The following is a 14,872-nucleotide window of genomic DNA, read 5'->3' on the forward strand; positions in this document are numbered from 1 at the left end:
AACATAGAAAACACAGAAATCAGCCTTATAGCCAGACTGCTTGTTCACCTAGCCCTTTATTGTCTCCTCGAACCAGCAGAAACTCTCCAGGATCTCAGGCAGAGGACTTTCCCATCACTTTCTACCGGATACTTTTAAGCATCCAAAGGCCTTGGAGGAGAGGACTTTGCCCCTGCTTTCCCCTGTGAGATCTGAAAAACAATAGAAGGCTACCGTTCCGGGCTGGTGGGAGCCCTGAACAGGAGCAGTTATTTTTCGTGTGCTGGGAAACACTGCAGCATTTTCTTGCAGGTGGCACTTGCATGCTTAATATATTCTTTCATCTGGGGTGTGCTTGACAATCATTTGTATTGACATGGCCGCTCCTGGCATTCCAAGGAGACAAAATGCTGGCTCCTGGGAATTCAATAGATCAGTAACTCAGCTGGTCCATTGAGTCCAGACTTCCCTAATTTGTTGCCACAACTACTGAGTTATTGTGAATAGTATAAGACTTTCCCTCTATATGCTTAGTTGTGTATATTGTTACAAGATGCATGGGATGAGACTTTTAAATCCTAGAATACATCCAAACTAAAACACCTTAATTTTAAAATATTGAAACTTTTTTGTTTATGGAAATAACAGCAGAACAAATAGTCAATTCATGAAGAAGATCAGTGTTCTACTCAAACCTGGCATTTTGCTCTCCCCTTGTTTATACCTATCTGAACACTTATCAATGCCTCTATTCTCTCTCATCTCATTCCCTCCCCCCATACACTCTTTCAGCGCTTCTAACTCTCTCCTCAACATGTCATTTTAAAAATCTGTCAGAATCCACCCAAATGTTTCGTCACACGCCCCTGCTGTTAATCATTCTCCCTCTTCTGTTACACCCCCCTTCCGAACAATTGTCTGAATTTGATGTTCCATGACAACAGAAAAGAATATAAATCATAGTTTAAACAGTACTACTGAATTCCACAGGTCTGTATTCCACTTGCAGAACTCATTTGTAACAACCCCTTCCCTGGATCAAATGGAAACTTCACAGTTAATAGCGCCAATATGTACAATGCCCATTGAACTGTCACAGGTTTCATGTTGATAGTTCCTTTTAAGGAATCTGATTTGAAGAACCACAACTGGTAATTCAGAGTCTCAGCCTCCTTCAGTATATCTGTTTCTTCAGAAACAAGAATGAGGCCCACATTTAATCTAGGCATACATTTCCAAGGATGTTTCTTGTAGGAGTCACAGAATGATTATTCAAAATTCCCACAAGGTTAGCAGTTCCTTGCCCTCCTGCAGTGACAATTGCATATTCACCTGTATCCCCAAGTTTAATGTATGAATACAATTGCCCGTTTGCATCCAGTCAGTTGAATTTCCAGACAGGACACCTCAAGCTCAAGCGCCATTTTTTAAACCTCTATGGAATCGGGATTCATCCCAGCATCTTTGTTACCTCCATTTGAATTTGGTGCTTTCTTATAAGGCATTATCTAGCCTCTACTACCTCTCCAGACCAAAATAACACTTGACTGCACGGCTCTGGGTCTTCTCTTAAAGTTCCGGGTCACCAAAATTCTGGGGTATTCAGGACTTCACCAGTTTTATCCCATGATTTCTAAATTCTATGAATTTGGATGCTACCACTTTGCTGCCAAGTTGGGACATCTTGGGGTCCTATAGAAGGCCCCTGGGCATCATTAGGCTTGTTTTGTCAGCTGGTTCACTCAGTCTAGACTTCCTATTCTCAGAACAACCTGCTACCTGCGTGGATCAGCCAAAGATGTGGCATGACACTTTGATCCTAGAATCATCAAAGCCAGAACACTTAGATGAATTTAAGAACATTGGCTGTATTTATAGAAAATAGTATGTCAAATGATAAAGAAGAACAAATTGTTTTACTATACTAACCTGGCATACCTGACTTCTCTCTTTACAGCTGTCATAACTCTTACCTATGCCTTTATTCTCGCTCCCCTCAATTGTTCTTGTTCTGATTCCAGTTTTCCATCATACACCCTTGCTGTCAGTCATTATTCTACTGATTTTTCTGTTCCACAGTGGATCTTAGGCAGTTTCACATTATTTGCTGAAGCACAGTTACAGAAGTCCTTAGTAGGGTGGTTGGGGGTATTCCTCATTCCTTTCCTTTCCCCTGTAACTTTCCTTTCCCCCATGACATCCAAAAATCACTACAAGGCTCCTGCTTCATGCTGTTTAGAGGTCCCAATAGGAATGGCCCTTTTGGGGGCTTGGGGATGCACTACAGCATTTTACCGCAGGTCCCACTTGTACATCTAAAGTTATTTCAGTTGGGGTCTGTCCATCATTTGTATTGGCACAGCAGCAATAGTACCACGTAGGGAGCAGTGTTTTGCTTCATACATTGGCGCTTGTTTTATTTGCTGATTTTCAAAGTAAAGGCTTGGATCTATTTCCACCAGGTACCTCCACATGTTACATAACACATCATTCTAGAAGATCCCCAGCCACCCCCCAACCCTCAAGTGCAGCGGCTGTAGCTGGAAGTCTGAGTGTGCACCATTATTTAGTCTGAGTGAGCCACCATTGTTCAGTATTGGGAGTGCAAAGGCTACCACTGAGCCAGCTAAACATTTATTTACTTTTTTGACCAGGAGTGCCTTTAGCAGGAGGAGGCACAGGTTATCTGCTGGGAAGCAGCTTATTACTGTGGGGTTCAAGTTTTCTTCCACCCTTTTCTTTAAACTGTTTTCTCTCTCTCAGTGTTGTATGTTCAGTGTAGAGAAGCAGAATAGCACCCAGCTGCCAAATTCTGAAGCTCGACTCCTTGTTCATCGCATCCCTGATCTTGGTTCTAAAAGATGGAAATTGTAGTATTCTATTAAATATCCAGTATTCTTAATTACAAAAGCATGTTTGCATCTAAAGGCACAAGAGATCCCTTTAGGTATTGGTGTACACTCTTGTGGATTGGCATAAAATAATGACTAGCTGAGTTGGCCACGTCCACATCATAGGCTTAAAGCATGACTTTCTCCAAAGAACTGGGGGACTGTATTTTGTTACAGGTGCTGGGAATTGTAGCTAAGGGGGTGGGGCAAACAACAGATCCCAGAATTCTTTGGGGGAAGCCGTAACTATTAAAGTGCTACAAATGTAGAGTTCCAGCGTATAGTGTGGATATGAACATTGCTGAACTGAATGTCAGTTTTGATCTGCATTGCTTTCGTATTCTTTTGTGTTATACAAAATGTGCTTGTCTTGTTCAGCTTGTGAAAAAACATTCTGCGAATTGTTTCCTAATCAGATTATTTTAATCACTTTTCGTTGAATTCACTTAACCATTTTTAAAGCGTCTTTTAAAGCAGTGTTTAAATTACTTTATTGCCAGAGTGATGAGATTGCTTCTGTACATATTACACTTCTAACTTCTTTGTGTTTCCATTTAACTATAATAATAAAGGTTAAGATTGTGAGACTTCTATCTGTGGAGAAAGTACAAGCTGGTCCCATCCTTGATCTCGATGTATATTGTAAAATGATACCATAGTCGGATTGTAAAGCTTTTTTTGTTGTGTTTCGTGTATTAACAATGTATATTGTGTACAACAAACTGTACAAATCTTACTAGAAACACATCTGAAAAGATAGACTTAACTGCTGAGCAGTGTATTGAGTTTTTAAGTGACAGGCTGAGGGTTTTTTCACAGCAAACGGTGGCTGACTGGTTTGTTCATGTGATAAATATAAATCACTGTTTTTAAATATCATCTTTGAAGTGCCTTTCTCCATTTTTTAGCAATTAATTTAAATGAAGTGCACAAATAAAAATAACTTATCTCAATTAAAAAAGAACTCCCTTGTGGCTTTCAATGGTATATGTTGTGAATTCCATTATAGTGTTCTGAGCAATGGATCAAGAGATACAAAGTGTTTGAGTTGTATCTGAGTTTTACTTAAGTAGACACCTATTTAAATGGACCCATACTAGTCATGACTGTAACTAACACTAGTTAAAATCCCCTTATATGGATGGATACTGTGTTTATGATGCTTCTTCCTGGAAAGATGGATCATATAAAGAGAATCAAAGAGCTGTCAGATCTTTGGCTCATCCAGCTCAACTTTATTCTGATGCAGCAGCTGACATGTTTACTTTACTATTGTCACCTGATATATTTGTTTTAAACTCTCTTTAACATTGTATTTTAAAATTGCTGTAGCCCACCCTGGATGTTGTGGTGAAGGGTGGATAAGAAATTAAACTAAGCTTTATAGGGTCCCACTTATTCTGCCAGCTCTGCTACCTCAAATCAAGAGAGCCCCTTTATCCTGTGTTTTCAGCTACTCTCTTCATTGGAGCTTCAGAACAATCTCTCTGTGCGCCAATAGGTTAACCGTGTGCCTGAATTAAAGTTTACTTATGTTGTACTACTGTAGATTTATTACTTTTTAAAATTTAAACTAGAAATCACCACAAAGAGCCTGACTCGGTGTGGTGTCAGAGTGAACTAATAAACCTATGGCCAAGATTCAGGTGGGGTGTGGTAGCTATTTATTTCTTCACTGGAAGGCCCCTATGTGATGACACCTGATGGCTCTGCTGTTTATAAAGTGCAAGGGCAAAACCTTATTGGAGTATAATAGAGAAAACAAGGCAAGACCTTGTGTGCTGAATGATGATAAGCACATTCATGACATTTACCAGATACACCTGGCTTAGGTCTATGTAAAGAATTAGTATAAATGGGAGGCACTGCAAATGACAGGCATGTACATTAATTCTACTCCACTAGTCCATGAGCAAGCTTCTACTGTGGGGGTGGAAGTGGCTAACCTGGTCCTCTAGATGATGTTGGACTACAGTGTCTTATCATCCTGGACTACAGGTCAGCACTGTAGCTCAGTAGCTAGAGGACCACAAGTTAACTACTACTGCTGTGTATCAAACCACTTTCTGAATGAGGAACCATGGCATAAATGAAACATGCTGTGGACATCCCTAAAGGAGATAATTGAATTATCCATGTTTTAGTGTTCAATATGTAGAAAATTACACAAATGCGTAACTGCAGCATTTCCATGTAAAAAGAGTGGACACACCCCCTCTTGTTCATATAATCAGTTTAATCATTACCCATTTAGCTTGTACAGTACTTTTGCGTAGTGGTAAGGTCCAAAAAAAATACACTTATGTACATCTTTCAGTGCTTTTTTCTGTTAAAATTCCCCTATAAATTGATTCTACTCTTTACTGCACTCATTTGTACAAGAGCCCTGAGAAATAAAAATGTGTGGACTTAGCTTTAACAAAAATCCCAAAATTACCAGCCCTGATCTGGCCATAAGCCATTTTTGTTATTCGTCTGAGCTTAACTGGAGTAACTTGGTGGCTCTTGTTGTGATGAGGATACATATGGAGAGCCACCAGTCCTGTGTGTTGAGCTGCCCACCACTACAACGGGATCTTGGCTACTGTAGACATCTAAAGGGAAAGAAAGCAAATGCCACGTCTTTTGATGATCCTTGGCTGCTAAATGTAGACGTTCCCATTCAAAGGCACTTTTTTCCACTTGTTGCTTTGACAGATTTTACCAGTTTCAGGTATCCTCCATTGTTCTGCTCTTCATTTCCAAATAACAAAAGGTCATGCTCTACTAAAGCTAAACATTAAAATCCTTGGTATCTTTCTTGTTAAAAGTTCCTGAAACGCTGCCATGGGCAGTACTAGAGCTAAAACACAAACACGGAAGTATTAAGAGGCTTTTTGGCGAGTGAAGCTATCAATTACGAAGATAATATGTTCTATAAAATCCATTGAATGCATTGTAAAAAGCAGCAGGCGTGGTACAAAACTAGTACTTGCATTAACACAGCATTTGGAACTCTCTAGTATTCTTATACAAACTCCAGGAATAGTTCGCTTTGTTTTCTTCTCAAAGCTCGAGTTCTCTCTGTAAAAGAACACAAAAACAACATTCATACCTGAAATACGTCAATGGAACCTTTTCACTTCTGTAATAAGAGTATTCTGCTCTTAACTAGTGCAGCTCTAAATATTAACTCCCTCCTGCTCAAACTTCCAACAAGCAGCCTTGAACTTTTTAAAGAAAAGGCAGGCAAGAGATAAATAGATTTTAGAGGCACTAACACTTGTTTAAGGTACTATAATTGCAAAGTCAGAGAAGAGTCAGCATGATCTCTTGTGCATATAAGATTTGCGCCTGACTCTTATAAGGAAAACACTCTTTGGCAGAGGTCTGGGCTATACACAGCACTAACTGACAGCTATCGTCCCTCTTCCCCAACCCTAGAAGACGTAATGCCGTTGTACCATAGTTTTCTTTTTACGTTCTGTGTTGAAGCCCTTCAAGTTTGTCCATGTTCCATTCAACTACAGAGGCTATTAACATGACGTACCTGCTCAGTCACGAACGCAGGTTTCCCGGCATTCCTGTTCTGTCTCAAACCTATTTTGGTTACCGTCGCAGCCTCCATACCAAAAGCGAGCACAAGAATTTACGTCCTTGGCATAATACCACATCATTGTATAGTTTCGGCAGTCTCCGGTTTTCATTGGTTCGAAACATCTGTCATCTGGAAACAAAATGGGTTGGATTTTGTTTTCGGTTGTGTGTGTGGTTTTTTTTTTTTTACATCTACGGAGACCTGCTCAAATTCTACAGAAGCACAAAATCTTGGGCCTTGTCTTCCCCTGCTATGGTGCTGTGAATAGGTGCACCTGAGGTATTTGGTAATGGGAGGGTGTATCTGTAAACAACAGCCACTCCCCTCTTTTCTACAACCAAGGCAAACCTAGCTTACTCCTGTGTTTGCCGGTTCTGCCAGTTTTGCTACAGAGCTGGGCTGTACACAGCACTAACTGACAGCTATCGTCCCTCTTCCCCAACCCTAGAAGACGTAATGCCGTTGTACCATAGTTTTCTTTTTACGTTCTGTGTTGAAGCCCTTCAAGTTTGTCCGCGTTCCATTCAACTACAGAGGCTTATTTTGTTCTATCATTTACTGACTAGGCACTCTTGCACACACATAACCTGGGACAACATGTCAATGGCATTTACTCCCAGGCTGGGATTGGACATACAAAACTCTGTCTAGTTAATGTGCCCCTCTTGTGGCTGTTATGTCCCACAAACCCACTGATGACATGCTAAAGACCTGTGCTTTATTCTATCTTTACCTGCTTCAGGCCATGAAGTGATCTATGAAAAGAGGAAGAAAGCTTTCTCCTTAACTGGTGGCCTTGTTCTGTTGCCATGTGATAGCCTTCAGTTTTGCTACCTCTATAACTTCAACTTTGTGGGGAGATGGCCCATACAGTCGTACCTTGGAAATCGAACGGAATCCGTTCTGGAAGTCTGTTCGACTTCCAAAACATTCAGAAACCAAAGCACGACTTCTGATTGGCTGCAGGAAGCTCCTGCAGCCAATTGGAAGCCACGGAAGCCCCCTCGGACGTTCGGGTTCCAAAAATAGTTCGCAAACCGGAACATTCACTTTTGCAGCGTTCGGGAGCCAAAACGCCTGAGAACTAAGCTGTTTGAAAACCAAGGTACGACTGTATAAGCAAACTCAAGACCCATAAAGGCCCATAAAGTCTGTACATAGCTCAGTTGGTAGATCCTGAGACTCTTAATCTGAGGGCTGTGGGTTCAAGTCCTATATTGGGTGAAAGATTTCTGCATTGCAAGAGGCTGTACCAGATGAGGCGCATGGTGCCTTCCAACTTCTAGGATTCTATCCCTTAACACTTTCCATTAGAAGAATCTTTTCACACCTTTCGTATGAGGCTGCAGAACAGCTGGCAGAGGTTGCACATCTCTAGTTACATTAGATATGCGAGTTATATCTGGCTTGGGAGTTCTGAATTCAAAAAACTCTTGTGTCTCATGAACAGAAGGGGCAGCTGGTCGCCTGTGACTATCAGGAAGTTGCTTAGGAGGAGCTGTAGTAACATAGCGGTCCCATTCAGAATACGACACTCCTTTCTCACTAGGAACCCCTGGCGATAGCTATAGAAAAGGAAATAAAGAATTAAATGTCAGTGGCAAATGGGAATAGGGGGAAATTCCATTCAGTTCACATCTCAGATCTATCAAACTCGCACTTTCTGAAACAATATGAAAATTTAAAACACAGCCATCATTCATCCGTTTTTTCAGTGCAGTTCTCCAACCAACCAAAGTGTATGAAAATGAATGTGTATGGCAAAAATTAATGTATTAGTGAAAATAACATATAAAGATGCATTGTATTAGGAGAAATTGCTTGCAAAAATGTGTACATTCATCTATTGTATGCAAAAATGTATTTGTTAGGGAAAATTTGCTCCTGAATGCTGAAGAATTTTCAGGAGGATTTTTTGAATACAAATTCCTGCAGAAATTTGGCGAACTGAAGATTGGAAAAATGACAAAACTTTCCAGCCTTCATGGTAAAAGTAGGTGAACTTAAATACCAAGGCCAAGAATTGAAACCTGGGAACTCCTAAGTGCAAAAAAGAAGAAGACATGCTTTACTACTGAGCTATAGCCCTTCCTATATAAGCACAAATCTTTAGAAATACTTACAAAATCAGTATCTTCTGGCTTACGTGGAGGGACGTAAGGCTCATGTGTCTCAACTACAGAAAATTGACCAGTGTGCTGCGTTCTTGTCTCAAGTCCTGGAGAAAGGGCTGAGCTGAGCACTTTGGTGATGTAGGAACTGAAATCATTCTCACAAATTTGTTTGAAGATCTTATTCTCAAGAGCTGGAAGGGTTTGAAAAAGTCAATGCTGTTAGATGGAAATACACATCGACCAGGAATGAGACCGAGCTGATGGTGACAGGCCCGTTTGCTTCAACCAGGGGCCCTCCAGATGTTGTTGGACTCCCAGCAGCCCCAGCTGGCATGGCTAGTGGTCAGGGACCATGGGAATTATATGAATGAATTTATTATTTTGGTCACAGACCAGTTCCAGCTCACATACAAAATCAGAACACAATAGGGATACATTTAAATTGGCAGTTCGGTATAACAGGGACAGTACAGATATAGCAGCAGTTAAAATATACAAATTAGATCTTACTCACTAAAATATAACCTGAAGTTGTCATTTAAAACCTTAATCATGATGATATGACAGCTTGTTCCCTACGTTTTATAGCAATCCCACAAAATTTGGCCCATGGGAATTATAGTCCCAACACCATCTTGGACGGTCACAGGCTCCTCACCCCTGTTTAAATTGAGGTCCGCTCCACTGTATGATGTGTACGTGTTGTGGGAGGGTTAAAATTGTATATTTTTTATGCAAAGAGAGTGAACTTATGGGCATTAAACTGTCTTGTGGGAAGGACTGCAGGAGTAAGGAGGAGGCAGGAGAAGGCCCCCTCCGGAGAAGACCATCGCCAGATGGACTCTTCACCTCCATCCCTCCTGGGCCATTCTACTACCGTCCTTTGGGAAGACTACTGAGGACATTTTCAATGTCGACATTGTCCATTGTTAGGTTCTTTCTACAGTGGAACCTTGGATCTTGAATGGCTTGGTTGACAAACAAATCGGCTTCTGAAAGCCAAAAACCTGAAAGTAAGTGTTCCGGTTTCCGAACGTTTTTTGGAAGCCAAACTTCCAACACCGCTTCCACTTGTGTGCAGGAAGCTCCTGCAGCCAATTGGAAGCTGCACATTGGTTTTCGAACGGTTCCGGGAGTTGAACCGACTCCCAGAATGGATTAAGTTCAACAACCAGGGTTCCACTGTAATGTGATTTAATACTACTTGTAAGCCACCATGGAAGGAAGAGCACCCTAGCAGGCAGGATAAGAATCTAATCTTTATAAAGAAGTGAAGAGTGCTTGCCACATACCTCTCTGCAATATCACACTACTACTTTTTAAATAGCTTAGCTAACTGAGAAGTAGAGCTCAGCTGAGGAGAAAACCTGGGATGTGGGGGAAGAGCAGACAGACTAGAGCAGGCATAGGCAAACTCGGCCCTCCAGATTTTTGGGACTACAACTCCCACCATCCCTAGCTAACAGGACCAGTGGTCAGGGATGATGGGAGTTGTAGTCCCAAAACATCTGGAGGGCTGAGTTTGCCTATGCCTGGGCCAGAGCTTTGTACACCCCATACTTTAAAAACTTTTAAAACACATGCCATCCCCCAAAGAATCAAGGGAACGGAAGTTTCTCTCTCCCAGAACTACAATTCCCTTCACCCTTCACATACTACAGGCAGAGGGCCTTCTCGGTAGTGGCACCCTCCCTGTGGAACCCCCTCCCTTCAGATGTCAGGGAAATAAACAACTATCTGGCTTTTAGAAGACATCTGAAGGCAGCCCTGTTTAGGGAAGTTTTAAGGACTGATGCCTTATCCTTATCATCTTGATTAAAACGATTTTGCATGCAAACATTAAAACAAGGAAGTCAGCAAATGCAACAGTTAGCAACATACCAGCATGAAATGCTTCCATAGCTATATAGGTATTCTGAATATATACACACACTAAAAACAAGCATTGCTGATGTTCCTTATTATACTTTATCATCATGCAAAAGCTCCCGCTGCTATCTATAGCAACTAACATTTATAATACCAATATGCATTGCTAATATTCCAGCAAATAACATTCCAGAGAGGTTGCTCCCTCTTACCTTGCAGGGTCATGAAATCATCTATCTGGTAGACGTGCTCTGGGTCCGGGTCTGAAGCGATGAGGTCCAGATCTTTCCGGAAACTTTCAAAATTGGGATCGCTCTTCTGAACCACCCCAATGACAAAGATTTCAATGTTGAGAGCGTGGGCGTTCTTCACAACAACCTCCAGCGAATTCTGATCGCGGCGATCTGCTTGCCCGTCCGTTATCACAATAGCCACCTTTCTCACCCCTGGCCGGGCAGCCTGGAACACATCAATGGCGTTGCTGAGAGCTGTGGCAGTGAATGTGCCTTCCCCCAGATACTGCATGGCATCGACGGCACTTTTCAAGCTGTCCTTGTTGGGGAACTGCTGCAAAGTGGACACCAGCTCGACTTTGTGGCTGAAGTTGATGATGCCGACGCGAGCCGTAGCTTGGTTGACGGTGACGGCGTCAATCACCGTTTTCACAAACCGTTTGATCCGGTCAAAGTTCTCGGGCCCGACGCTTTCCGAACTGTCAATCACAAACACGAGCTCCAGAGGGTTTTCTTTGCACTTAACACCGCAGCCTGTTAAAAAGGGGATGAGATGGGGTTAGAATTAAGTCAGCTATCTGCTATGTAGGGACACAGGTGGCGCTGTGGGTTAAACCACAGAGCCTAGGACTTGCCGGTCAGAAGGTTGGCAGTTCGAATCCCCGTGACGGGGTGAGCTCCTGTTGCTCGGTCCCTGCTCCTGCCCACCTAGCAGTTCGAAAGCACGTCAAAGTGCAAGTAGATAAATAGGTACCACTCCAGCGGGAAGGTAAATGGTGTTTCCGTGTGCTGCTCTGGTTTGCCAGAAGCGGCTTAGTCATGCTGGCCACATGACCCAGAAGCTGTACGCCGGCTCCCTTGGCCAGTAAAGTGAGATGAGCGCCGCAACCCCAGAGTCGGCCACGACTGGACCTAATGGTCAGGGGTCCCTTTACCTTTACCTTATCTGCTATGTAGATTTTAAATAATTCCCCAAGAGTTGCAGACTGGGGTCCAAAAAATAAATAAATGTTCTGATGTGCACACAAGGTGCTTCCTCTGTCCGTGTGCATGAGAAAGGCTTTCCTACATTCCCTTCTGACAGCAACTTCAGATACATCTTGGAATAAGTGTGTACATGCTGTTGAAAATTGGGAAAGACAGTGGACAACGCCACCTGTTTTCTGTGGATGTGAGTCTTTTGTTCCCAGCACTGGTGAACACTGCACATTCATGCTATTTCGAATAACTGTTCCACTAACGGTGGCTTCATACATGTGATTTTTCTTCTTCTTTTCATTGGTATAGTGCTCCTCACCTCACACAGAAGTAGAGATGCAGCAAGACAGTAAAGGTAAAAAACAGGTAAAGGACCCCTGGACGGTTAAGGACCTTCCTGCAGCCAATCAGAAGCTGCACTTTGGTTTTCGAATCCTTTGGAAGTAGAACGGACTGCCGGAACAGATTCCATTTGACTTCCAGGGTGCAACTGTTTAACACTGCAGAGACATGGGCCAGCACTTGTGACACACCACTCTCAGCTATTTTCCTTCCATTCATGGTTCTTTCAACCTTACCCAATAAATATACACACTTCTAAGGTCAATTCTGAATTCTTTTAGGGAAAACAACTAATACGATGAAATGGTTTCATTCCTTCAGGTAGATCTTACCACATATCTCCATTATGAGTCTGATTACATCTTCTTTCTGAAAGAGAGGAGCCAGTTCAGTTGTGATTTCAGATTTGGAAATCAGTTATGCATCATTGCCTAATTGTTTTTGTTTTGTTTTCTAATGGAAAATTGGATGCTTGCTTTGCATAAAGCAAGTGACTGGATGTTTTGAAACACTAAAAAATATTGTTACAGTGATATTCAGATGGTTCTCTGAACATGTCTAAAAGGGGAAAGAATCATGTCTACTTGCATGGGAGTGGAAATTGTCAAAGTTCACTCAATTCTCTCATGTCCAGAATGGAAATTAGTCAGCAAATGCAATCCGTGTTTTCTGCTGTTTTCACAACATTTTGCAAACAAAACATAATTGAGAATGTGTATTGTTGTTGTCCTCCTCCCCCTGCCATTTGTATTTTGTGTTCTTTGCGTTGAAATGAATGGCCTTTGCATTGAAATTAATGGTATGGCACAATGCTACAATATGTAATTGATTGCATAAAATTCTGTCTGCCACGGCAAGACAAACAACATGGTTTCCCCCAAAAGCTGAACTGTAGCAGATTAGAAACAGCGCTGTGTACATGGCTCAGAACAGGTTGGAACACATTTTCCAACAAAATATGTAGTTAAATGATACTTAATCTGTGACAGAAATATTGTTTTTATTTGACGCAACACAAAATATACAAAAAGCCCTGCTGAATCTGGCTGGTGGCCCATCTGGTCCAGCATATTGTTCTCATATCGGCCAACCAGAAGCTTATAGTAAGTCCACAAGCAGGACCTGGAAAAGACTGATTCATTCCTAGCTGTAATCCAACAACATCTGGTGAGCCACTGATTCCCCATCTCTGATCATAAAGAGTGCCAAGATGCAGCTTTTACCAACAGTCACATTTTTATGATAAAACACATCAGGATATACTTACAGTAAGACCAGGTTCACCTTTGAGTCCTGAAAATCCCTGAAAGGTTGTATAATGATATAAATTATTAAGTGCACTATCTTCTGTTGTGAAAGAATAAATAAAGTAGTTGTGTTTTTTTAAGTGTTACCCTTGGTCCTGCAGGTCCAGGTTCTCCAATCTCTCCTTTGTTACCTCTCTTTCCCTGGTCTCCTTTCTCTCCAGAATCCCCCTAATAAGAAGACACAACGTGGCTATAAGCCTGGCCCTACATAATTGGTCACATGATACAGCACACAGACACCATTTGAATGGTAATGCCCATCAACTTGGGGGGCAGCCCCCTCAAATATTTTATTGGGGGGTCCGAAGGAGCCTTAGCTCCTATGGATAGAAGGCTTTTTAATTTCCAATTCCTCTCCCCCCCCTTCTTTCTCCTTCTCTTTATTCCTTTATTTCTTTAATCTTGGTTGTTTCCCCTCTTTTTTCTTTCTAAATTAGTTTGCTTTTTATTGTATTTTATGTTGAAAACTTTTAATAAAAACTGATTTTTTAAAAAAGAGATAGATGGGCAACCCTCTTACCTTAGACCCGGGTAGTCCAACCCCCACAGAGCCTTTTTGTCCTGGTAAGCCTTGAACACCCCGATCTCCCTAAAAACAACATAGAGATTTGCTTAGAAATAGCCTTTGTAAAAAAGGCCGTAACATTTAGCAGCTGCAGGCAAGCTACTGTTCCCTCGGTTATTTAGGTCGTTTTCTGTTTGAATGCAGAACTGTCTGCAAGGATTGCATTTGGCTATACCCATATGGACATTTATTAAACATACAGGAAACAAGCATGCAGGAAATCCACTGACAGATGTTTAGCCAGCCGTCTTATCCCTTTGAGCAGAGCAGCTTTCCTGTCACTTCCATATGGAACAGTTATGTTAAATGTGGCCCAAAAGCATCTCCAGGGCTCAGCTGCTCAGCTTAAGCAGCCACCAATATTTCTCAGCCACAGGGTTTACTTACATGACCCAGAGACCTAATACACAGATGCTCCTCTTGTGAGACAGCTTCACATGATGGGAAACAGTTTTCGATTCTATGGCTCTAAGCCAGTGGTTCCCAAACCTGAGCGGGCACTGGAGGTGTTAATGACTATCAGGCTTTGAAAAGCTGGCATTGCTGTATCAAGTTTATCAATTTTGTTGACTCAAGCTACATTGGATTTTGAATAAATGTGCAACTAATGGTTACAGCTTTTAATGCTGCTGTGTAATCACCTTTCTTGACGCAGGTGGCGCTGTGGGTTAAACCACAGAGCCTAGGACTTGCTGATCAGAAGTTCAGCGGTTTGAATCCCCGCAACGGGGTGAGCTCCCGTTGCTCGGTCCCTGCTCCTGCCAACCTAGCAGTTCGAAAGCATGTCAAAATGCAAGTAGATAAATAGGTACCGCTCCGGCAGGAAGGTAAACGGTGTTTCCGTGCGCTGCTCTGGTTCACCATAAGCGGCTTAGTCATGCTGGCCACATGACCCGGAAGCTGTACGCCGGCTCCCTCAGCCAATAAAGCGAGATGAGCGCCACAACCCCAGAGTTGGTCACAACTGGACCTAATGGTCAGGGGTCCCTTTACCTTTACTAATCACCTTTCTTAGTG

General features: G+C 42.1%; 1 protein-coding gene across 1 annotated transcript in view; it reads right to left on the minus strand.

Annotated features, from left to right (window-relative positions):
* Positions 1-5,088: 5,088 nt before the first annotated feature.
* The window catches only part of COL28A1 (collagen type XXVIII alpha 1 chain), a 71,585-nt gene continuing 61,801 nt past the window's right edge, over positions 5,089-14,872 (minus strand). The window contains exons 28-36 of the mRNA XM_053359616.1: positions 13,811-13,879; positions 13,378-13,458; positions 13,251-13,286; positions 12,316-12,352; positions 10,643-11,197; positions 8,571-8,752; positions 7,778-8,012; positions 6,400-6,576; positions 5,089-5,933 (exon numbers count right to left, since the gene is read on the minus strand). Coding sequence (XP_053215591.1) covers positions 6,404-6,576; positions 7,778-8,012; positions 8,571-8,752; positions 10,643-11,197; positions 12,316-12,352; positions 13,251-13,286; positions 13,378-13,458; positions 13,811-13,879 — 1,368 coding nt within the window. The 3' untranslated portion in view covers positions 5,089-5,933; positions 6,400-6,403. The remainder of the gene's footprint in view (positions 5,934-6,399; positions 6,577-7,777; positions 8,013-8,570; positions 8,753-10,642; positions 11,198-12,315; positions 12,353-13,250; positions 13,287-13,377; positions 13,459-13,810; positions 13,880-14,872) is intronic.

This window comes from Podarcis raffonei, chromosome 12 (assembly GCF_027172205.1).
Source record: "Podarcis raffonei isolate rPodRaf1 chromosome 12, rPodRaf1.pri, whole genome shotgun sequence".
Lineage (NCBI taxonomy): Eukaryota > Metazoa > Chordata > Lepidosauria > Squamata > Lacertidae > Podarcis > Podarcis raffonei.